Source organism: Pelodiscus sinensis, chromosome 2 (assembly GCF_049634645.1).
Source record: "Pelodiscus sinensis isolate JC-2024 chromosome 2, ASM4963464v1, whole genome shotgun sequence".
Lineage (NCBI taxonomy): Eukaryota > Metazoa > Chordata > Testudines > Trionychidae > Pelodiscus > Pelodiscus sinensis.
The window spans coordinates 82,870,644-82,897,189 of record NC_134712.1 but is presented as its reverse complement, the minus strand read 5'-3'; the positions used below and the strand labels follow the sequence as shown (position 1 = coordinate 82,897,189).

The following is a 26,546-nucleotide window of genomic DNA, read 5'->3' as shown; positions in this document are numbered from 1 at the left end:
ACATCACGAGCAACCATGAAAATTAAGTGCAAAGAGGGGGATGCATTTTCATATACACACCTAAAAAAGTACAGACAGAGGTAAGAGGATGTGTTGCATCAAACCTAAATGTACATGCTGCTTTTTAGATGTTAATACACAATTATATGTGTTAATGCACAAGCAATATACACAGCTTTGGCCTGTGGCTTTAAAAATGATAACCCTGTAAGCTGAGACATCTCAACTAGTAACAGTTAAGGCAATTTTCCATAATCTTGCACACACCTCTCAACAAAAAGCCACTCTGTCTTTAATAGGTGGAGATTAATTTTTATCTCTTTCCCTCTGGACCACAGAGGTTTTCAGGATCCCAGTGCAATATCAGAAACTGAGGTCTTACCACCCTTCCAAAAATTACATGGAGATAAAAGAATTTAAGATGATAATAGAAAACTTTAAAGCTGATTTATCACCACAAAAGACACGTCATATCATTGGTGGCTCAATTGAACCCAAGGTGAAGTGGAAAGCTACAGCCTAACAAATTATAGTGTTGATACTGAAGTGGAAGTTTGACCATAAGATATGGAATTATACTCAGGACTGTGAAAGCTAACTAAAATATGTAATTTGCTTTATTGCTGTAGCTTCAAGAGGGTGACTGGATGAGGCTTTATCATGCAACTAAAATAAGAAACTATTAGTAGACAAGTAAAGTATGTCATATATTATTAAAATGCTTTGTATTTTTGCTGAATTGTCGAACTAAGAATTGCTCTCAGGTTAAGTTTATTGTGGGAAAATGCCAGTAACGAAGCTGTTGCAATCTCTGTCTTTGTAGAAGTAGCTCTGTTCTTTGCATGTGTACAGTCTGTCAGAAACCAAGATATAGGTTTTGGTGAGGCTTGTGAGATATGCGTCATCTGCCAGGAATGGAAAATTATCTGTGTTGGTTTAGGTGGGTACAGACACCTGGGTCTTGTACTACATGTATCCAACCAGATAAGAGAGAGGATGAAAGAGCTGTGTGGTAATATAGTGAAATTTGGGGATAGTCCATCTTTTCCTAAACAAGCAGAGTATAAAACAGGCAGTTTCTTTAATCATTGTAGGACAGACTGGATGCTGCTGGACTGTTTCACAGAGATTGGTAACATACTACCCTCTGTATTGCGCTGATTTATCTTTGATTAATAAACAGATTGACTGATAGGACATCAGATAACCCAGACTCAGAACTGAAATCATTCCTATCAATATCATTATCTTCAACAAAAAACAAAAACATACTACCATAATTTAGGTTCTTTACAAGTCTGAGCAGTACTGACAGCATCACTAAGGTTAGATAAGAGGCTGTTGTTGTTTTTTTAAATCAGGGCTAACCTACTTAAGGAGTGTTCAAATCCTGAAGCACATTATATTCCCTCTGCCCCCCCTCTGCCTTTTGCCCTACTGGCCATCACTATTTGGGATTTCAGTTTCCAAAACAACCAAGTTTAAAATGGCCACTGGGCTGACTGCAGAAAACCAGTTACTGCTTTATATTACAGGATTTAAACTGTGGATGTAGTAGAGGGCACTGGTTCAGCAAAAAGGCATCTGTCTAGCCTGGAGCCTGTCAGCTAGGTTTCCCCATTTTCTGAGGTAGCAGGGAAGGAGGGACCTGTGCGTGAGGAGAACCAGATAGTGCCCTTCTGCCATTCTATGGCAGACTGTTTTTATTCCCTGCAAGTGAACAATAGTCACCCAGAAGCAGAATGATTTAAGCCTAGCAAAAGGGGTTATTTTGATGATCGAAATGAAGAGAAATTCTAGTTCTATTGAAATATCATTTCCCTTGATCTGGTCAGAGATTCTTCCTACATTAGGTGTTATGAGGGCCACCAGACTTGCCAAAAATAATCAATCAGGCCAGAAAAATAATTCATTGGAAAATTCCTATGGACTTTAAAATAACAGGGAGAGAGATGATTTCTATGTGGGAATTAAGTATGCCTCTCCAGCACTGTTTTGAGAGGATGGAACATTTTTATTCGGGTCAGACAATTTGTGGGAGGAGCTCATTGCTAAGTGGATTCCTTTCCAGGTGGCCAGCAGGATAGAGGAGGACCTCTAAATTGATTGCCACTGTTTCCACTGTGGTTTGAGGTGTACATGGTCTAGCGAGTACTTGTAACTTAGCAGGCTGCTTGGAAAGTGTTTCTGAGCACAGTGGCTCTGCCAGCTTGTGGCTCCCCCCCATTTTTACTATCTCTGGTTTTGAGGAAGGAAGTAGGTCAGGATCCAGTGGCAGGCCTGAGATTGGACAGGGGACACCATCTTCACATTCACCCTCAATTTCAGAGTATACCGAGGCCAGTGACGCTCCATATTCGGAATTACCCTGCAAGGTATTTTGGAATGGTTTACACTAGTGCAATGGTGTGGCTAGAGCAGCTCCTCCCTGTGCATCTTCCTGGTGCCTCAGCTCAACCACAGGTCTCCCAATGGGAAGAAGTCTGTCTCCAGGGTCCATTGAGGTAGACTGTGGACTACTGGCAAACTGCCCCTTTGGTCCTATCCCTTTCTGGGTGACTAAAGGAGTTTAGCAAAATTAAAAATCAATATAATGCTGGGGTGCCCACCTGTCTTTGCATAGGATGTCCCTGCCTTTAGCTGCAGGCTTGGTTCCCAAGCAGTCTTTACTCAGGTATCACTTGCTGCTGGGCATCTAACTTTCTTCCAATTGTCTTCTCCGAATATCAGGCCTATCTTTCCTTAACTCTGAAGGCAAAAGTCCCTTTAGGCAAAGAAACAGAGCTCCGCCCTGGCCAATCAGCCAAGAACTAAGCCAGATTCTCTCCTTTATTCCCTCTACAGGCATGGCTGCAGATATAGCCAAGTGGCACTAGCTCCTGCTGGGGGGAGGGATCTGTCCTCATCACACCCAGTCATGTAATAACTTCTAAATTGTAATAAGTTTTAACTTATAAAATTATAACTTTCATAAGTTTTAATGAAGTTGTGTCTTCCACATTGAATCATAATATAATGTCTGTGTCTTAGTGTTTTTTTACCCACCATTGAGCACAGAACATACGAACTAATGTTAATTTAAAAAAAAAAAAAAAGCAGAACTGCACCAACTATCTCTGAGGAAAAATACAGGAATTGGGAACAGCGCATGCTTTTACTAATCCTGTTCAATTGATAATGATGTGCAAATAATTCCTCCACCACTGGCAGTTGAAATAAATCCTGTCCTTGACGCATCATCTAAAGAGGATTGATAGTAAAAAAAATCCTACCAGTTTCCTTAAAACAGAAAGGAAGTTCAGGCAATAGTGTTTTCTTAAACTTACAAAAGGTTCAAATCCAACTCTTGACGAAACCCAAAATTATTACAAAGTTATCTAGGATATCCCCCTCAAAAAATAAAAGCACTGTGGTGCATACGGTGTTTTCCAAACCACTTTTTAGTACAAACACATATACACAGGCTGAGCAAACTACCTCTACCTCTTCACAGGCTATAAATAGCAAATTCTGTCATAAGAATTGCAGATACTTGCTGGCATCATACCTGATCAAAAAGGAACAACAGATTTTAAAAAACCCTCCACATTTACCAATACAAAAAAAACCAAAATCAGGGCAGTAGTAGACTTTAAAAAAAATCCTGTGATGCCAACAGGCATGCCTTTACTGAAATTTTAGAATTGTCAGTTATGCGTATATAACACTTCTACTTAAGTGAATCAGCAAGTTGAAAATACCTGGTCATTTGTTATTGGGATAGACACAAAATAATTTGGCATCTCTCTCAGTTGTTTCTTACACATGGCTTGTTTATCTTGCCTCTGGCCCTCCTGCTGCTCCGTCTCCACAATCTTGAGTTCTTCTTCTTCTTGGCTTAGCTTTTGCAGACTTACTGCCTTTGACCCTTCCTCATCTTGGCTCTGGTTCTGTGGCTGCTCTATCACTTCTGTCCCTTTCTTATTTTGGCCTTGCTTCCCTTCCAGCTCCAGCTCTATTGGTTCTCTCTCATCTTTGGTCATCACCTGTGGCTCGCTCTCATCTTGGTTCAGCTGCTGTTCCACCTTTGGCCCTTCCACAAGTTGCCTCTGGTCCCACTGCTGCTCCACTGCTTCTGCCCCTTCCTTGTCTTGGCCATGTTTCCCTTCCAGCTCCAGCTCCTTTGGCTCTCTCTCATTTTTGGCCACTACTTGTGGCTCACTCTCATCTTGGTTCAGCTGCTGTTGCATGGCCTTTGACCCTTCCTCATCTTGGCCCTGGTGATGGGTTTGTGTTACCTGCGACTCTTGCCAGTCATGGCCCCTCTGTGGCTGCACCTCCACAGTCACCTGCAAGGCTGTTCCTCCTTGGCTCTGCTGCTGCGGCTGCACAAGCACAGTCACCTGTGGGGCCATCTGTCCTGGATCCTGTTGCTGCACCTGCACAATTACCTGTAGGGATGTGCCTCCTGGGCCCTGTGGCTGCACTTGCACAGTCACCTGGGGGACCACCCCTCCTTGGTCCTGCTGCTGAACCTGCACAGTCACCTGTGGGGCCATCTGTGCTTGGTTCTGCTGCTGCGGCTGCACCCGCACAGTCACCTTTTGACCTTTATCAGCAGGGGTCTGCTCCTGCACCACTTCTTGATTCTCCTCTCTGCCCTGCTGCTGCTCCATCACCTTCGGCCTACGGCACCAGAGTTTTCTTCTCCCAAGTTGGCTCCTCCTCCAAAATTGCTGCCTCCTCTTCCGGGGCTTGAAATCATTTTTTAAAGGAACTGAAAGAGAATGCAGAACACGTCCATCAGCTGCAAGACACAGAGATAGTTACGTGCCAGTCGTGCGCTATGGGCCGAGTTCTATAAACCTGACTCCCACTGAGCAGAACTCCATGGTGTTAATGGGATGACTCCCATGCCACCCCCGTGCCATGGATGAAGTTGTCATGGGAGAGGAGAGAAACAAAAGGCCTGTTTCACCAATGGTGTATTACCGCTTCTGCCAATGGAGAGACACCAAGCATGAATTTTATCTTTTTTACCCAGAGATGTAATATTTGAGGTCACATATACAAGAAGCAGCTTGGTTTAGTATGAGTAGCAGGGCTGGATTTAGAAAGGAGTTTTTGGAGCTGCAGTCCAGGGCCCCTTAGCCCAGAGCACTTGGCTGCAGCCAAAAAAGCCCTTGTCTTCCTGGCCAGCCCTCCCTGGTGGGTGTCTCTTCCAGTCTGCGCATTGCCGTTCCTCTGTCACCCCTCAGTTGGGGTCTGTAGACTGACATCTACAGTACAATTGTCTCACATTGTCCTCAACTCAGAGCAATGTGGCAAAGGGGATTTTTTTCTGTGTTTGATGAAAAAATGAGTTCCAGGTAGTCCTGTCCCCGTGCTGCCCTGGCCTGAAGGCTCCAAACCCACAGCTCCTACTGGCTGGAAATTGTAGCCAATGGGAGCTGCAGGGGCCAGTGATTGCTGGTGAGTGCAAGGCTGCCTGGGCCACATGGAGCCACCTGTTTTCCCCCCTCCCTTCCCCCAATCATATGGGAGCTGATCAGGTAAGCTCCCCAGATTCCAATCCCCTGCCCTGAGACCCTCACAGACTCCACAGCCCAGTCCCCAGCCCTGAGCCCTCTCCTATACCCTATATCCCTCACCTGCCTTCCAGACCCCACACCCCACTACTGAGCCTGTTTCAGCACCATAACTCCCTCCAGTCCCTGCACCACCACCCAACCTCCTCTCCAGCTCCATCCTGCACTCCAAACCTCCTGTCCCCAACCTGGAGATGCTTCCGGAACTCCCATGTCTCTTCCTCAGCCTCTCCCCAGAGCCCACACACCCAGTTGGAGCCCTCTCCCCCTTCCACACCCACTCTCCTGCCTCAACCTGCAGCCCCCTCCCACACACAGAACCCCTCATTTTGGCACCACCCTGGAAAGTAGGAAGCCCCCATGAAATCTAATAGCCCTGGGCCCTGAGAAGAGTTAATCCAGCTCTGGTGGGTAGGGTACTGGGCTAGGAGGCAGGAGACAAATTCTACATCCAGCTCTGCCACCGACCTGCTGTGTAGCCTTGGGCAAGTCATTTGTTTTCTGCCAGTTTCTCCTCCCATATTTTGCCTGTTTTGTCTACTTAGACTGCAATTTCTGCAGGACAGGGATGGGCTCCTACAGCACGTGTACACAATGTGATGGCAGCCAAATTTCATTTGAGGCCTGTAAACACAGTAATATAAATGACTATATGGAGGGGGACCTTAAAAGAAGGTTTTGGTTGTAAAATACTCAGAAACAGGGAAATACCAGAATTACGGTTGTCTGTGCAGCCTTAATTCTGCCCCTTGTGTGCATTATGATCGCCTTTAGCTACTTGATCATAACTCTCTTTTCTACGTAGCCCTCCTTTATCATTCCCCTCACTAGTACCATCTCCTGTCTTTTATCCCTTCCTCATCTTACCTACCCCTCTTTCACCCATCCCTCTGCATTCTTTCCTCTCTCCTGCGCCTGGACACCAGAAGGCTCAGAATTGACAGCACAAGAGAGATCGTCTCCCTGCTTTACGTTCAAGTGACAACCACAGCAGTCATTAAGAGCAATTTTAGGAAAAGTCCCGTTCAGTAATGGGATCTTCAAAATGTATCATACTCAATGCAGAAGGAATGTTCTGGGGATTACAAGGGATGAGAAACTGATACGAGTCAACAGCGTGCCCTTGTAGCCAAGAAGGCTAATGGAATATTAAGGTGCATTAGGAGGAGCATTTCCAGCAGATCTAGAGAAGTGATTATTCCCTTTTATTTGGCACTGGTGAGGCCACATCTAGGATACTGCATACAGTTCTGCCTCTGCCACTCCTCACTATAGAAAGGATGTGAACACATTAGAGAGGGTCCAGTGGGAAGGCAACTAAAATGATTAGGGGGCTAAAGCACGGGACCTACGAGGAAAGGCTGAGGATCTGGGCTTATTTAATCTGCAGAAGAGAAGAGTGAGGAGGAATTTGATAGCAGCCTTCAACTTCCTGAAGGTTCCAAAGAGAATGGAGCGAGATGGTTCTCAGTAGTGATGGATGGCAGAACGAGGAGCAATGGTCTCAAGTTACTGTGGGGTAGGTCTAGGTTGGATATTAGGGAAAACTATTTCACTAGGAGGTGGCCAAGTACTGGAATGGGTTACCTAGGGAGATGGAGGAATCTTCATCCCTAGAGGTTTTTTAATCCCCACTTGACAAAGCCCTGGCTGTGATGATTTAATTAGGGTTAGTTCTGTTTTGGGTAGGGGCTAGACTCGATGACCTCCTGAGGTCTCTTCCAGCCCTAGGATTCTATGATTCTAAGAGTTAGCTACCAGTTTCTAAATCTGCTTCTCATTAAATAGAAATTTCCAGAGGCTTATATCTTGGCTGCATTTGGTTGTACTTTCATGGGGACAGTAAAAAAAAAAAAAAAAAAAAAAAAAAAACCTGCTCTCTGTCCCTGTGGCCTGTCACTCTGGCATTTTCCCTATCCCAATTTCAAGCATTTGCTTCAGTACATTAAGATGCTGGAGCTTCTCAATAGAATATTCAAAAAATTAACCTTAGCAGAACAATGTATTTTTCCTTCCAACCTCTTTCTCCAAAACGGATGGTTTTTTTTCCTGAGGAGGGAAGAGATGTTTAAAACAAATCAGCCTGAGAAAGACACCTAGAATAGAATATTTCAACCTGAATGGTAAAAGTTTGGCAAAGATATGCCTGAATTGTATGACATTCTGGCCAACTCTTGCTATAAATAAGAAAAAAAAAACAGCATTTACTAGTATCTATGTGTTACACTGTTCCACAAGTGAGACACATTAAATTTGCCCTGGTTGGATATGAAAATATTGTCCTAATTTCCAAGAGTTCAAGAAGTGGAGGAGTTGTTCCATAGAATGGCTTCATTCCTTAATGGAAGAGAATTGAGAGGTCACAGACATCAACTATTCTGATTTATTTGCAAGAGGAACATAATTCCTTTTCACCTTGAATGAAGATGGATAAAAGAGCAAAAGCTCATACAGATAACTATACTTTCCAGAAGTGTGTTTATATAGTTTAAATGTTAAAACTAGCAGCCTGAGAAAAATGTATTCCTTAACCCTTCTAGCAGATATTTAAAAATGCAAGACAACACATTCTTCCAGGAATAAAAGAATAATGGTGCTTTCAGAGAGAGGACATATTGTGACCATAAACTCATTTCAAGTCAGGTTTTACCAATGACATTTGTGTCCGGTCTTTATCAAACAGTAAGGCTTTCTAAAAGAGTATTAAATCAAAGATGTGCTAAGCTGGATAGTAGATTGCTTATAATGAAAAGGCAAAGAACTAGCATGGTATCTCAGAGCTCAAGAAACCTGTTTACTTACTTTCAAATATTTCTCTGATGTCAACTTTAGAAAAGGGAAGCTCTGCCATTAGAATACACTCCTCATTTATGTGATTAACTGGAAGAGACACAAAACAATATTACAGCCTACAAAGCCAGAAACCTGCCAGTTATGTGCATGCAACTGCTGTATAATACACATATGCAGCCATGTAACAGGGCAAGGAAATGGTGAACTGTGTCAAACTATTACACCCCTTTTCTTCCTGTACCTCTGCTCAACAAGCCACAGTTCTATCTTAAAAAAAACAAAGTTCAGCCCTGAGTTTTTGTGTAAGTCAGTTTCAGGGAGAATAAACACACATGATGTACATACAAATATTTTGTAAACATTCCAAATTCTTTCATGAATAACTTCTTAAATAAAACTAAATAAAGCTATTAGGTAACAGATTTACCACGCCAGTAGAAACATCTTCTTATACAAATTTTCCCACTTTTTTGTTGTTTTACATACATATATTTTATATGTACAGAGAAAACTTTGTTATCTGGCACTCTGTTAATTAGAAAATTTTGTTAACCAGCAGTGCCCCCAGCCACAATATCGCGATGTCTTCAGGCATGCATGCCTGACTCTCACCTGTCAGGCCAGCTATTGCTGGGCTTCTGACAGCTAACACTGCCAGCTGATATTATCAGCAGGCACTTCCTTTCCCCTCAGCCTGCCTTGGGCTGCTGGGAACCTGATCTTCTGTTAGGGGTGGCAGGAGCAGAGCAATGAGCTTTGCTATCCAGCACATTCAATTAATCGATAAGCCCCATTCCCCTCGAGTGCTGTATAACAAAGCTGCCACTGTAGTTCCAATATAAAATTTACAATTCTGTATGTTAGCATATGTATAAAAAGCATTTCCCTGGAACCTTCCTTCAGAGATCATTTCTCAGTCTCTGTAGAGTGACCATAATTTGTTGTGTGCATCATCTGGACTCGCTAGAGCTTCAGAAGAAAGACAGCACCTCAATTCTTTTCTGAACACTTCCTGTTCCCTGTCAGCTCTTCAAGTTCTATAGGCTCAGCAGCCTTTAGTGAAAACACATGTTTATGTCTTGGATCTTCCTCTAGTTCCATCAAATTCACCACAGTGGATCAAACAGACCAATGGAGAGCTTCCCCAGTAAGTAAAGCTGGAATAGCACTCACTTGTATCCAACAGGCTGTAGGTACTGCTACCCAGCTTTCACAACAATCCAGCTGCTCAGTTCCTAAGGCTGCCTTTAATTCTTAAACCTCCCCCACACTTCATTTTGATAGGTTCTTCTCTCAGGGGGTGCATGAGTGGGACTGCTTGCCCTCAATGTAATCCCTTGCTTAACTTCAGAAACTGCTACACATTCTACTTCTGCTTCTGGGCCCTTCCAGCCAAGCCACCATGTTTGTGTGCACAGACACTGACTATTAACTAAAAAAAGTCTGTCTCCTCCCTACTGTTGCTCCCCATTTCTTTGGGCTTGAAAATAATCCAGTGCTTCAGTATAAATCATGTAGGTTAAATACATAGACTATTAAACTTTGCCACTCTGTGCTTAAGTTTGTTTAGTGCTAAATTCATCCCCATACTTTTGGCTGATTAACTACATCCACTGTGCCAGTAATGACGACATGTAGGAGGGAAGTCATCTCCAAGAAAGAAGGCAATGTGCACACTGACACCCTCCTGAGGGGTTCAGCCAGTGGTCAACTAAGACCCTTCCCCCCGTCAAAAAAGTTACAGCATCAACATGATATCTGCCACCATTGCATTGTTCTCTGTTTGCTTATTACACTCCTTTCTGCATTTGTATTGTCCATTTAGAATGTAAGAAAGGCAGGGACTGTCTGCTAGTCTGTGTTTATACAGCGCCTAACACAATAGGGCCTCATTTTTGGTTTGTCCTTAAGCACTGCTATACTAAACATGCTAGCGGCTGTGTCTAGACTGGCCGCTTTTCCGGAAAAAACTTGCCAGCTGTCTACACTGGCCGCTTGAATTTCCGCAAAAGCACTGACGATCTCATGTAAGATTGTCAGTGCTTTTGCAGAAATACTATACTGCTCCCGTTCAGGCAAAAGTCTTTTTCCGAAAAACTTTTGCACAAAAGGGCCAGTGTAGACAACAGAGATTTGTTTTCCGCAAAAAAGCCCCGATCGCGAAAACGGCGATCGGGGCTTTTTTGCGGAAAAGCTCCTCTAGATTGGCCACGGACGCTTTTCCGCAAAAAGTGCTTTTGTGGAAAAGCGTCCTGCCAATCTAGATGCTCTTTTCCGAAAATGCTTTTAATGGAAAACTTTTCCGTTAAAAGCATTTCCGGAAAATCATGCCAGTCTAGACGTAGCCAAGTAGTAATAGCCACCACTAGTGGAGCTGAAATAGTGAAAACAATTTGAGGACTCTTAGCAAAGCCCAAGACAGGAGATAATGAAATCATGGAATGCAGGAAAATAAGCCATCTTTGCTACACTGTGTCCCTTGTGGATGGTCCAAATCATGTAGCGTTGGTATGAATCATATGGTACTTACAGATGTTGGGGACATTAACACCAATTAATTTAAAATACTTTTTTCTGTATTTGTATAGATAGGCTGTAGTTTTTCAAATTTTAGTACAGTTTTACATTAGATTGGGAGTCTAGTAGCACCCACATAATATTACAATTTTGATGATCATATCCTCCTGTACTAAAAAGGTGAGGTGGGGGAGGGGGAAGGTTAACGGAACCAATTGTTAAAGGTTTTTTAAATTGCATGTATTCAGGATAGAGTTCTGTAGTCTTCTCTAAATCACCACAGTAGGTACAAAATATCTTCCATTTGGTTTCTATTTAAAACTAAATAGAAGGTCCATCAGCAGATGTGAATGTAGAACATTTGTGACAGCTGTTAATATTTACTAGTTTATTGCATCCTGCAAAGAGTGAGAATATGTCACTGATAAATAAGAGATGGTATAGGAGAGAGGAACTAGGGAATTAAGTTTACCAAAATAAGCTAGCAAGTCATTTATACATAATGGAAATTTAAAATTTGTTTTGCCACTCCTAATGCTTTCTAGTCCTTTGTCCCTGACAAATAACCACAATGAAAGAATCCAGCTCAATCTATGTAAAACTCAAGCTCCCAAATTTGTATCTAATAAAGAGATGTATTCAAGGTCTAAGCCAAACCATTTCAGTACAAAGACATTCCATCCAATGTCTTCTCTATGTACAGTTATGTGATAATCAGGAGATACTGCAAAGAGGTTCTTGACATTTTCATTTTAAGTTTAGTTTCATCTCACTGTAAGAGGAATAGTAACACATACTGACTTACTCTTATTCTCAAATCTATATTGTACTGGAGAACATCTATATTTGCCAGATTGTTACTTGGACTCGTAAATGCGTAATGTGTTCTAGGTTTCTATTTAATGTAAGGCCACCAATTCATTACAATGACAGCCAATTTATAAAGTTTGTTGTCTCCTGTTTAATAGGAGCCCAAATGAAAATGTGTTTTTAATATAAAGAAATAGAAGTGATACAGAATGAAGATTCTGTACAGTAATTAATTATGGTTGGTCAAAAAGTATTAAAATCAAATACATGGCCCACTGCAAGGGCAACAAGTACTTTACAAAGCCATTTTTTCCTCAGTGACATGCTATAATGCAATGCATTATTAGACCACACTGAATGAGCTGATCACTGAGTGCATTTTAAAGATATACAAAGCTTGACTTGTATTCAATAATGGACCATGTAACATATTAGGTGGGCAGAATTTTAGCAGTTTTATGTTGATACAGTGAACATAAAAAACCTGTTGTCATTATTATAATAAAGCAGAACATTTTATGACATGATGTGAAGAATATCCATATCCTCTTGAAGCTGGATGAGCAATTCAATTATTAGCTTTTAAGAGATGGCAACTTAGTTTGTCAACGATTTTTTCAACACAAAGAGTTGTTGGCTATATCAGAACACTTGTCTTGACTCAGCCTGTTCATACTCCTTTTTGACTTACAGTAAAACTATGTAGTTTAATTATATGTTTTTTGTCAGAGTTTCTTTCTACAAATTAAATCATGTAACCCAATGCCTATTGTGTTTCTCTTTTAGTAAAAGTGGTACCCCTTTCCACTGAAAAGCATAGTGCAGTGTAGGCACTAGCTCCCTTCATACAGGCCACTGAACAGCTATTACACAGCAATTATCTTTGGAACTAGGCTGGACTTTAAGGCATGACTAAGGCAAAGACTCTATATTTCATCACTGATCCTATGAACCATCTATTCCTTTGTTATTGCATTTTAAAAATAAAATGGCACTCCTTGGTTACAGTTATAACTGATATACTATTGTTCATCTGAGTTTTAGAAATATCTTTAGACATGCTCTAAGAGGACAGTCTTAGCCCAAGAGATATTTAGGACTATTTGCATAAGTCAGCTTATGCACACTTGAGATGACACTAATATTCTATATTTAAGACAATTATGTAACTCAGCATTATTCCGAGAAAGACACATTGAGATTTGAACACTTCTGATATTTTAAGGAATTAAAACAATAACTACATTCTGGAGATTTAAAAATCAGCTACCGAGCTCATATGATTAGAAGTCAACAGAACAGAACGCTCTTTCCTCAGAGTCAAAAAGCTTTACAGCATTGTACTGGTTTCCAGAAAACTTTTATCAAGAACATTTCTGGGCCCAGGGGAAAAAGACACACACACAAGATAGCTGTTTGGTTAGGGTACTTGCCTGAGAAGTGGAAAACACAGATGAACAGTCCTGCCCTGTCTGATTTGGTGTCATCAGAGATGAAAAACTGTTCTGAATAGGGCAGAGCAGAGACTTGAAACTGAGTGTGCTACATCCCAGGTCAGTATTTTAATCCCAGGCTATAAAACATAACTGACTGACACACACCTCTCACTTGAAACATCCCCATTTTCACGAGATGTGAAAGACTTGGATTTTGTTCCAATGCTAAATGAAAACAAATTCAAAATTCAGAAATTGCCAGAAAATGGAAATGTGATCCACTGTACAGAGGATACATTCTTCAGAGATTTCTGCCTTTATTTTATACTTGAAGATAAAAGCGAGCCCAGCACATAGTTCCACACCATAGAAAGCCTGTCTTTTTTAAGCAGGCAATGGTATAATCCAGACAACATCTGCTAGATGCTCTATTTCAGACACATATCTTACAATTTTAAGGATTCCATTATGTTTGTAGTTTTTCAAACCAATATTATTACTGCTATAGGTGCTTCATTTCATGCTGTCTTTTAAAGACATGACCTTAAAGCAGAAATAAAGCTTGAGTAGTAATTGAAGTGACACATTTATGGTCTATTTTTTTAACTGGCTGCAACAGTAATCTGCAATCTAAAGGATTTACTCTAATGGTTCCTCATAAGTACCAAATATCCTCTCTGCAAAGGATTACTTGTTCATTTTATATATTTAATTCTTCATATGTTATAAAAATGTCTAAGAATCCCCCATTTACTCTGGGTGCATATCGCCATATGTTAGAATGCACAGTATATTTAAACATGTAACAGCTAAGGAATCACTATGATTTAATAAATAGGTATTTCCAAAACTAGCATAAATACAAAGGTCCATGTATTGCAAACTGCTTCACAGACTGTACCTGCCTGGAAACTCATTAATTTCATTCAGGGTCCACCCACACTAATCTCATTGAAGGATTTGGAATTAAGCATAAAGAAATTCAGGGGCCAAAGTGCTAGTTACTTTTGAAACAGGACATGGACACTTTTGAAAATATTTCCCTAAATGTGTACTTAACTGGTTAAAGGATATCATTATCAGCTGCCAACAGAAAAAAGGCTGATGAAGTTTTCCTTGGATAATTTTCCTCGATATGTACATACTCAAAAGTCAACAAAAAGGCTACAAAGATGGAAAAGATTTATTAGGCAAAATTTCCTAAGAGGCCCTCAAACTGGCCTCCGATTCAGGTAGGTATAAATATTAAAATGTATTAGTTTAACTTTTGACTTACAAGAACCAACAGGTAGAACTCTGATTTCTAGCATGTGTGTCTGCAATTATCTGTGCCTCAAAAAGCATGCATTGCTTACAGTCAATCCAGCTGATACATCTAGTCCATTAACCTACTGCAGAGATGGGCAACTCACAGGCAGCAGAGGACGAAACAATCCACTAAAACCCTTTGGCGAGCTGTTGTGATTGAGGAAGAAGTGGCCCTGGCTATCCTGGAGCAGCTTGCCCGGCTGCCATTAAAAGAGCATACACGAGAGCAGCGAGATCCACACCAGTATCACCAAGCCACACCATGTCACATATACTTGCTCACTAGGTTCATCCGCCTAGTCTCCAGGAAGCAAGTGAGCCTGCACGCCTGGATACCACTCCTGCCCTGGTCTCCGCTGCTGGCATCACATTCCCCCCTTGGTAGATCATGGGCGTTGTCCACCAGGGCCATCACAGAGCAAATTGACAGGAAGCTGTCACCTCTTGCCCTTACATCTTCTGCACTGACAGAATTTCTCTCTCCTGTCCTTATTCCAGGGGCTTGCAGAACTGCCTCCTGCCCTCAGTGTCCTCTGGTTGATGCACCAGATAAAATGAATTTCCCAATTTGGATACAGTATTTAATCTTGTTTTGGGGAGAGAGCTAAAATGTGCAACATTTCTCTAGATTAATATCTGCCACTTCTAACAAAATGCAAGTGAACATTTCAAATCTTATTCTTGGGTCGTATCTGGCAAAGGGAGGAACTTGCAAGCAAAGAAAATAACTTACAACTTGTGATCTATGGGCACAATTAAAACAAGTGAGAAGTAAACAGAAGGGGGACTCTTGCCCAATGATTAGCATACATTATTTTCGTAGAGACAAGATTTTTTTTACTTATTTTATTACTTTGTATTAAAGTAGCACATAAACTATGTTGCATCGGGACCTCAACATGCTGAGTGTTGTACAAACACAATAGAAGTCAATCCTCACTCTAAAAAAAAGTTCACAGTCTTAGGTTCTAATCTTGCAAAGCTTTATATACATGTTTAAATTTACACATGGTGACTAAAAGGATTTTCTTTTTAAAGCATCTCTCTTCAGCCAATCCCGAGAGCTTTACAGATAACAGTGAAACTGCATGGAGTGTAGCTGATCCTTAGGGCCCTAGGGGTTCACTGAAGCTTCACTTTCATCTCCCTTTGTACATGTACTCAAGGGAAGAGTTGTGATGAAGGCAGATCGACACACAGAAAAGGGAAAACTCCTGATGTGGTAGACAGCTGTGCTCCCTAGCCAGGTGCCAAATGAGTCTCAGGATGGGCCAATTTCTTGATCAGCTTGTTTGTCTTTATTTATGCTGGTAACTGCAATTTTATTTCTGCAGAATTACCTCACTATCTTACGCATACCTAAAAAAGAATTATCCCTTCGGCCAACTCAAGTCCAATTTTGAAACCTGTATGTTTCTTAAATAAATCCTACAAAGTAAGAATTGTTTGTTTGAGGTATTAGGCATTTTCTCATCAGATAATCAAAGACATGTTAACTATTTGCCTAACCAAAAATAAAAATAATCCCAGATAAAAATTAATCATGCTGAATTTAAGAAGTTAGATTAGACATGAGATATCAAGGTAGCCAAGGGATAATGTTTATTAAAAAAAAAAAAAAAAAAAAAAGTCTGTACCTCAGATTTTTTTTTTTTTTTTTTGCAGAGAGCACAAAAGGAAGATTAAATATACATCAATGGATGCAACCCTTTAGAAACTTTGCATTCCACAGTCAGTAATCTAAACAGGGCAGAATATGCATCAACTAAAGCAAACATTCATAAAGACATGTTTCATCAGCACTGTGTATGCATTACACACACACACACACACACACACACTTCCTTGTGAATGTTTTAGACGTGTATGGAGAGATATTAGTTTGTAGCAGTGTAGAACATAGACACAAATTTAAGTCACTACTTGGACATTTTTTCCACACCATGTAAACAAAAGCTTCCACAGTGCCACACTTCTGCTGCAACTCATCCTGACCAGGCCAATGTCTCTCCAGTGGCAATTATGTAAGTTACTGCTTTCCTACAGAAACTGACAATCTCCCCAACCTTCATATGCCATCACCCATGCCCTGTGCTGCTAATAGAGACTAGAGAAATTAATGCAAAGATTTCTTATTTCAAATTTATGATTCAAGTAATTGCTTCTGGTTTGAGAAACAGGAATACTGTAGACACGGCTCAGTATTCATGGGTTGTGTTATTATTAAAGGAACAGAGCTCTTTTTCCAAATAAAAATATCTGCACTATGAGCAGAGAGTGATGGATATATCATGCGAAAGACAAATGCAGGTGAGGCAAAAAAAAACAATTGGTCTCTAACCATCAGCAAAAGCAACTGGGAAACTTTGCTTTGTTCAATTTCACATTTGTATCTATCAGGGTACAAAGAATACAACTAAAATTAAACACCAAAAGCTACTGTTTTATTCTCCTCTACAATGTGATGTTATTATAGTAGTATCTTTTAAAGACTGTGCAACACAATGAACGGTTTTCTATAGTAAACTAAAAATAAACCTTTCCATTTTTGGTGCAAAGCCAAAACAAGTGACAAAAGACTCCAGACTGCAATGAAAGTACATGATTATGTACTACAATTGTAGAACACCATAAGTGTAAATTAGAAGCTTTGATGTTCAATTTCAATGTAGTCTTTGTGCCCCATGATCATATAAATGGGGAAGTGAGCAAATAAAAGTGTTTTTTGACAATGGATACAAAAAATAAAGTGAGTTTCTTCTGACACCAAACAAGTAATGTTAGCAGAAATAAGGAAAACAGCATTATCCCTAAAGCTACTTTCTCTTTGCTTAACTGTGGAAAGCTGCTTAGAACATTTGTCAGACCTTCCTGTGTGGTTTCCTGCAAGAGATTTGGAGAGTATGTATTTACACATGAAGTTTGCCAGTAACTATGGCTGAAAAGGTTAAGATTCATTGTTCTTATTTCCCCACTGATTCTGTGCACATCATGTTTCCATTACACTGTCTGTTATGGGGGTTTTATCTGCTTTTATTTGGAAAAAGCAAGATAAAAGACACAAAAAACTATCTACCCCTCTTTATCAAAACAGAAGCAGTTACACTTCAATAATCCATCTGAAAACTTTGTATCAATATTTCTCATATGAGCAGCATTAGCTTGGGGGAAAAGAAGAGTGAGTGTGGGCTTATCTATTGAAAAGTAGTAGCCCCCACAATCTACACAGAAGATATTGAACTGTTCAAAATGACAGCAGTGCAGAATTGCATGTGTTTACATAATGGGAAATGATCCATATCTTATTTAGAATTTGTTGCATATAATTTTTTTATTCAGATACAAATAGTTTTACTACATAACCAAAATATGGACATAGGGAGACTGGTATGTGTGTATATGTACATGAGTGCTCTGAACACTGGGCCAGGTTTTCAGGAAGAGCTCAGCTCTTACTGAGACACCTAAATTGTTAGATTTTTTTCCAGGAGAATCAACACACATTGGGCACTGAGCTATTTTGAAAATGTAACCAGTTTCTTACAACCAGAACTTCTCTTCTCCCCGCCCCACCTCTCTACCAAAAAAAAATAGTTTCAGAAATTTGCATGGCATTTCCTAAACAAAATGTGCTCCAGCTGACAGTAATTGGCAGTCTCATTGCATCTATGATACAGTCACTAATGTCCAAGGTGGTGGTCTAGCTATGTTGGTCCCAGAACACTAGAAACACACCAGAAGTCCATCCAATAAGAGACAGTACCTCACCTACTTTGTGTGTCTAATATCCTAGGATCAACACAGCTGTAACCATATTAAATACAACCATATGAGATACTGAATTTTGCCATCTGAAATGGAAACTCCACAAAATGAAGAAAAGAGAAGCAAAATTTAGCAGCAGCAGCGACTCCCTGAACAAATGCAAGAAACAAATCTTCAGAGGTCTCACACCCATAACCCTCTGACCACTACATACAACCCTAAATATGCTGAAAAGCTCTGCAGCCAGGCTTCAGGAAAAAAATGAAGAATTACTTACTGCTCCTCAAATTCCAGAAGGGACCATCATTATGTGCTCCCACATACTAGAAGGGAAAAAATGTGGAAAGCTGTCTGGAAAACATGCAAGAAATCCAAAGAACAAAAAAACCAAATCTCATGACATCTATCCAGCTACAACTACTCCACAACCCATGGAATACCATCTCTGGGAGAAACCCTTGGCACCTGTATCCACCACATGATTACTACATGAGAATCTATCATCATCCATGTCTCAAGACTACTCATAACTAGAGTTGGATTACCTGTACTCCCTAAATGACTGAACTTCTGGTCCACCATAGAACCTGATACCCTAGTATTCCAAGAGTTAGATGAATTCTTCCACTAATGTCATTGCAAAGAATTCTTTCACAACACCACTCCCAATTATAATAGAAGATGGTCCAAAAAAAGATATTACTTCACCCATCTTGTCTTTGAAAGAATGTGGAGTCAGCCAGCAGTTTCTGGGGGTCCTGCCATGATGTCTGCTCCAAGACTCAGGACCTCCAGGCTTCCAGACTCATGGGCCAACTGGCTGCCCTGCCACAATTCACATGGTGGGGCTGCCCCAGAGCACCCGGTCCTGGAAACCAGCCTAAGACTTCCAGTATTCCAGGTCTGCAGCAGTGTACCAAGAAGCCAGGGGGAACTGGGCTACCTGCTATAACCTCAGGAGCTGAACCTCAGAGTCAGGGCTCCCAGGTTCCATGCTGAGGAGCTGGAAGCCTTGTGAACTCCACCTCTAACCTGGATTGTTGGTCTCCTAGCTCCATGGCAGGAATGCCCCAAGTCACGGGCTCTAGCAGTTAAGTCCTTGGCCAGGCAAAGACCACAACACACTCACCAGCAGCTTGCCAGCTGAACTGGCAGGGTTCCCACAGAACTCTGGCAGGTGGAATCCTGCCTTTGATTGGGTAAAAGTTCATCAAACCAACTCACTTTCAGGAGAAACTTTTGATTCAACTAATTGCCCTTGTTAGATGTGACTGAAAAATTTCTGATGGCAAACAGCCCTAGTGATGAGATCATTTTAAAATATGGCCCCACAGTATTGCTCATTGTTGTCCTCATTAGCCATATTAAGCTATAGTCCATACAAATTCTGCCTTCGGTGAAGCTTATTTCCTTTATAATCATTATGGATGTGTGTTGGAATTGAAAGTTTTATTTTTATATTCATATTTTAGGATTAATACTATAGCAATGTAAGGTAACATCACATTTAATATTTTATTAAACTAATCCCTTTAGTAAGATATATAAAGATATTTAAAATGTAGTAAGTAGAGAGACAGGATCTCATATTGTGACTATGTCAATGAGATTAGAGGAGTGTTGAAAGCCCGAGCCTTCAATGTGAATTTTTTCAATTACAAAATTTAGTAAGGCAATTTACAATGGGTTTTCTTGTGTTCAATATAAAACTTTGCTGTTTGTAACTCTGTGAAAGACTTTGTATGAATGAGATACAGCGTGAAGGTCATTGTTAGAGCCAGATGGTCAAGAGAAAAGGGGGAGAATGTGGCAGAAGACAAACTGTAAAAGACAGACTGTGAAGAAACATATCGGCATCAGAGAAACCATCAGCGTGTACCCACAGTCAAGAATTGAGCAGATTGGCAGATTGACAACTCTAAAGATGAAGGCATCCCTAAAAACAACTGATTAACAATCCAGGACAGGATGAGCCTCTTGGAGATGTTTTGGGACATCAACAAGATAACAGTAACCGGCCACAGACTGACACAGTGAAATCCATAGAAGAGAGGATTATTACAGCAGGGTGCCTTGCTATGGAACTTTGGATTCGTCCTGCCACCAACTCCAGGAGAGCATCGGATTGCAGCCGACAAAAGGCCCTGCCCTCCCCCTGTATTCGATCTAGCTGGCCACTAAATTGATTCAGATGCTGGACTGGTAACTATAACATCGTCTGGAGAGGGTGTGTGGGGGTGTGTGTGTGTAAAGCATATACAACTGTTGTATTCTCAATAAATGCGGCATACTGTCTTTTCCCCTATAAAAGATCTCATGTGCTTCATTTAAGTATAACACGTGTGCACTTTCTTTAAATCTATGAGAGGAAGGCCACGAAAGATCTGTACAGGAGCTCAGCAATGAAAAGGATGCCAAGTGGATTTAGGCTGACGGGCATCTGGCTGATGTCTTTGTTCATTTATTATTATTTGTTCACCATTAGACGAAAGCAGGTCTCTTTCTGAAAAGTTGTCAAAAGGACTTCACCACAACCAGAATCAGAGAAGATGCTCGGGGGGGGGAGGAGGAGGTACAGCACTTGGCCAAAGGACAATATTTATATATTTTTTCTCCACCATTGGTAACAGTCATAGTATGGGAAATATTTTCCACTCAGGATAACTGTGACGTTGACAAAGTTAGTTGAGTGCAGTTCAAAGGTAAGTTCAGGTCAATTTCAGCTATGGAAAAAGTTCTTTTGTGTCTGTTTATACAAGCAATTCATACATGTTTTGGCTTACAATGTACTTCTAGAATGCTCAGAGGCATTGGCCTGGATAAGCTTAGATAATAAAAGAAAGACATCATAGAGTTCTTTTTCCGTTTACTATGCCTAAAATCCTCCTAATGCAGTTGAAGAGGCAGATCAGAGAGCCGCATAAGAAAAATCCATTTGCACCTCAGCCAGCTCCTCCCCATCTGATATGAACTTCCATCCACATACACTGTTGGGTACACAAATGAGAATGCTATCAAAAGGAAAATATGGGAAGCTCCACCCTACTTGCAGAAGTGATTGCAGTGTAGGGATAACCAGTGGGCTATGAGAGTCATCTATTTTGGGTATTTTGACCTCTCCCTTTGGACGTGTGCCTGACAATGGCCTAGATCTTTGAAATAGAAAGCCAGGGTTTTTTTAATAAAAATTCTAGCAATACTTCCGAAGTGTCCAATTGAAGTGAAGTTTTGAATAGAATGCTCTCAACAAGTCACTCAAATGCATGACAAAAACAGTTACTTACAAAAATGTATATGGCCTTATTAGAAGATTTTTTTTTAAAGGCAGTGCATGCTTTAGGATATGGTAGGTAGAATTCAGCTTTCTGAGAGAATTTATCTGGGACACAATAGCATGGTCACATAAGGCTATTTGTGTTATTAATTGAAGAATATGGGATTAAAAGGAATAACCCATCCTGTCTCCGTTGTGACAATTATTAATTTGTGTAAATTTATTGAGATCGGAAAATTAAACCTTTCCATCAACAGCCTACCCTGGATTAGATCTGAGCTCTAAAGAAACCTCCATTGATTTTTGATGCAACTGAAGCATGAATTCAACAGATTATGGGCATGGAATAATCACGCAAACCCAGATGAAGGGCAGAACTACAAAGGATCAGCAGTTTCAGTAGCCCCCACAAGAGATCTACGACAGAGGCATTCATCACCTTGAGCTGAATTTTTAACGTGTGTGATAGGACTGGGAGACATGGAAAACTAAAAATACAAGAATACGAATTTGTTACATTGAAAAAACTGGGTGAGTCGTGTGTGGCATGTGTTCTGTATTCAACATTTCAAGGCAATGTTTTGATACCTCTGTGTATACAACCAACCAGTCCAATGCAAAGGGATCATAATGTTTTAATTAACCTAACATTTAATAAGGAAACCTTAAGTAATCGTGGAAGAAAAGTAAAAACTGCATTTCAACTAACACTTGAACAACAGATATGTTGAAATAAAGACAACTTGACTCGTAATAAGAGTATGGTTCAAAAATTATAAGTGCAGGCCTCAAAAGAGATTCATAGTAAATATTATTTACATCCATCAGCTGATGTGAGCCAAACTTTTCCATAGTACACTAAATTCACTGGTTCTGATAATGGTCAGAGAATTCCTCACACATTATCTCTTACATGAATTTTAGTAGAAAATGCACAAAGACTACCAACAAGGCAAAAGTTTTAAAGCCATATACAAAGATTAATACATTTTTCCACACATAAGATCTTCTGAAATCTCTCTAATCAGAATGATATAGTACAAGGGAAGAGCAGCTGGCAGTTGTAAGAAAAATGAAGCACCCAATCATAATTAAATTATAAACAGCTTCTGCTACTGCTGTTGGAAGAGACTGAAGAAAAGACATTGGCATTGACTAGGACTGTGTTCTAGAACTGATTGAATATGAACCCCAAAAAGATCATATGACGAATAGTCACTGAGATGGTGAAAAGCTAAGGTGAGAGTAGAGGTTTCATTTGCAATAACCAAAGAGCAGAACACTCAAATTAAATCTAGCAAAGGGCATGGGAGTGAGACAGACCAATTTAAAGCTTTCTACTATCATTAGGATAGCAACTTTTTAACAGTCAAAACTTTCAGAAACAATACACTGGCATACATCGCACAACCACTATACTCCTAAACATTTGAAGAACAGCCAAGAAAACAAAGGGATTTAGTGCATTAGTCCTTCAACTCTATAAAACTACGGGCACGTCTACATCGAGAAACTCAAGAAAATAAATGAGTGAAAACAAGGAGTGAATTCAAAGTGGATTCGTTAAACCACAATAAATCTGTTTGTGAGAAGTCATTCAAAATTGAAGTTGCCTTACTTCAGTGACATTTTAGAACTAGCCACTTGAATTCTGGAGCAGAACATCCACTCAGCGATGTAATGCTGTTCAACTAATCCACTTTAAATTCACACATTTAGTTATTTGAGATGAGCTTTCCTGAGTAAACCTTATATGAAGCAAGATCAGATGAGAACACAATTGTATGTGCAGACCACAAAACTATTGGAGAGTTTTGGGACAACTCAGCATAAGCAGTAACCTCTGCTTAATTTTTGCAGATGGATTTAAGTAACTCTATTTACTGTCTTCTTCTGTTTTGCTATGTCTCTTATCTCCCTCTATAAATAAAAAAAGTTTTTCCTGACAGGCGACAGAATATCATCATCATACTCTCAGCTCTCTGGCTGTGAAAGTGGCCAGAGAGGGGAGTTGGCAAGTGTAGCGAGCCCAAGGCACAGCCTGCTAGTTTTCCCTAAAATGTATTTTCAATCTAGCAAAAATATTAAGGACAATATGGGGAGGTTCATGCTGCTGCTGCTCTTCCTCTGTGAATGAAGACTGCTATAATATATTTAATTGAATGACTTCAACATATATCCTGAACTCACCTTTTACCATGTGGTGATAACCAGAAAGTTACCCTTAAGAAAAATATATCATCATTAATGGAATGGTCTTTGAACATTCAACACAGGATATATTTTGGTATCCACTTTACCCCAGGGGCAGGACAGTGTAAGGCAGAAGTAGCCTAAAACAATCTTTGCACATTTCCAACCATAGATCTGGGCTGTAGTTTGCTATATTAATGGGTAGCAGGTTTAAAACGAATAAAATAAACTTCTTCACACAGCGTGTAGTCAACCTGTGGAATTCCTTGCCAGAGAAGCCTGTGAAGGCTAGGACTATAACAAAGTTTAAAGAGAAGCTAGATAATTTCATGGAAGTTAGTTCCATAAAAGGCTATTAGCAAGGGGATAGAAATGGTGTCTCTGGTCTCAGTTTGTCAGAGGCTGGAGAAGGATGGCAGGAGACAAATTGCTTGATCATTGTCTTCGGTCCACCCTCTCTGGGGCACCTGTTGCTGGCCACTGTCAGCAGACAAGCTACTGGGCTAGATGGACCTTTGGTCTGACCCAGTACGGCTGTTCTTATGTTCTTATATTGCTATTCTGTTAGTATTGTACTGTAGAGATACTCTTTCTTTTCCCAGTTTGTATGACATTAAAGGTTACTTAAAATATTAATTTCATTAAAATTGTTCTAGAAACTATAAGTATACTTTATATCAGAGGCTTCAGTTAAATCATTGCTTTTTGAAGGTAGAGTCCTTCCTGAGATTTCCCCATTCATTGTTATCAGTGATAGATTTTATATCTTGGTTTGGAATCTGCTTAATGCCAACTTCATTGACACTCTATTGCAGGGGCTACAGTTGACAGTTTACAAGAAATTATTCAAGACTAAATAAAGTGCTGGTAATTGTCTGATCACCCTTGCTTTCTCCTGTGATGGTCTTAGCAGGAATGGTGATCCAATTTAGTGCAGGGCTTGCATGTGTATAGCAGACCATGATTTGACCAAAGGTAGATTTATCACATGAAGTGTCCCAAAATAAAGAGCACTTTCATCTACATTATCAGGAGCTCAGCACAAAGTATCTTTTCAAACAACTCACTTGCAGTATGTTTTGATACACTGAGTACAAGATTTGTTATTAGAGCTGGTAAAAGAAGTGATGGCAAAAAATGATGACTTATTTTTCAGTGAGCATTTCAAAGTTTAAGAGCATTGACCAATCTCTGTTTGCAAGTATAAATCAAGGTTCTAGACCCCTTTATAGCCACTTTTCCAAGCTACTTGCACAACTCCTATAATATCTGCTTTCCTATTTGCTGAGGAACAATTACTGTTTAACTAAAACACCTATTTCTACATTGCAGCCCTCTTCAAAAAGAGGCACTGCCTTAGCTCTGTGTATTCCAGTTGAATGGAGTGCTTAACCTCAGCAGAATTAAGCTCTATAAAAATCTACATTGGTAATACAAACACTGATTATTCCAATCTAGTTTAACACTAAAGGCCAGCATTACTATGTATTTCAGCTCTCAGGGGATCTGGAGAAGCACACCACATCATTTAGCATAGCTCACACTGCTGAACTCAAAACCAACCACTGACCAAATTATAAGAGCTTTCAGGTATAAAAGGTCCACTCGCTTCTAGATAGCATGTCAATTATTAGACCACACCATTTTTTCAATGAAATGGTAGCAATCTTGACCCTTTCCCAAATAATGAAAAAAGTAACTCATGTTGCAAGTTACAGGTTTTTTTCTACAGTATGTTTGTAAAACCACACAGCAATTCTCTAGGGATAAGGGCATAACACAGAGATTATAAAGCTAGCTAAGTGTTTGCTTAACTACCTACCTGCTAGTAGTGGTGTTATGTTTTCACTGCAGGAAGTCTTTGCACTGATGTGAACATTTCTGTCAATCACCCCAGCAGGGCACACAAACATTGCCTCAAGTTGGCAGATGACTCTTACAGTCACAAACAGGAAGAGTGGGTGCCAGGAGGTAAATTTTATACCAAGCACATTCCCACAGATGATCTCATCCTTCAGTAATCATAACCTATCTGCACCTGTAAGGAATGAACCACTCAGTCAGGGAAAGATTCTAGAACTGAGCAGGCTATCCTCTATTTGGATACTGAGGGAGAGCACAAATTACTGATTGACACATCTGGATCACTCTGAAGGCTATAGCATTCAGAACGCCCTGCACCAATTTATATACAAAAGACAGAACTATGTAGCACTTTAAAGACTAACAAAATGGTTTATTAGGTGATGAGCTTTCGTGGGCCAGACCCACTTCCTCAGATCAATATGTGGAAGAAAATCGGTACAACCATATATACCAAAGTGATACAATCAAAAAAAAGTGAACGCATGTGAAATTGACAAATCAAATTTTAGAACAGAGTAGGGGTGAGGGGGGAAGGTAAGTTTCTGTGAGGTAATGACATTAGGGGTGATAATTGGGGAAGTTATCCCCAATTATCACCCCTAATGTTATCACCCCTAATGTCATTACCTCACAGAAACTTCCCCTATTATCACCCCTATGTCACTACCTCACAGAAACTTACTTTCCTCTCTCACCCCCACTCTGTTCTATTATCACCCCTATGTCACTACCTCACAGAAACTTACCTTCCTCTCTCACCCCCACTCTGTTCTAAAATTTGATTTGTCAATTTCACATGCGTTCACCTTTTTTTTGATTGTATCACTTTGGTATATATGGTTGTGCTGATTTTCTTCTACATATTGATCTGAGGAAGTGGGTCTGGCCCATGAAAGCTCATCACCTAATAAACCATCTTGTTAGTCTTTAAAGTGCTACATAGTTCTGTCTTTTGTTTCAGCTACACCAGACTAACACAGCTGCATCTCTATCAATTTATATACAAGCTCTCATTAC

At 40.2% G+C, this 26,546-nt stretch overlaps 1 protein-coding gene across 3 annotated transcripts in view; it reads right to left on the bottom strand.

Annotated features, from left to right (window-relative positions):
* The window catches only part of LOC142827113 (uncharacterized), a 52,020-nt gene extending 26,368 nt beyond the window's left edge, over positions 1-25,652 (bottom strand). Inside the window, exons 1-3 of one of the 3 annotated variants that reach the window (XM_075920942.1) lie at positions 25,486-25,652; positions 8,370-8,447; positions 3,741-4,756 (exon numbers count right to left, since the gene is read on the bottom strand). In XM_075920942.1, the coding sequence (XP_075777057.1) occupies positions 3,741-4,756; positions 8,370-8,447; positions 25,486-25,576 (1,185 nt within the window). In that variant the 5' untranslated portion in view covers positions 25,577-25,652. The remainder of the gene's footprint in view (positions 1-3,740; positions 4,757-8,369; positions 8,448-25,485) is intronic. The other 2 variants (XM_075920944.1, XM_075920943.1) reach the window with 2 other exon arrangements.
* Positions 25,653-26,546: the final 894 nt, after the last annotated feature.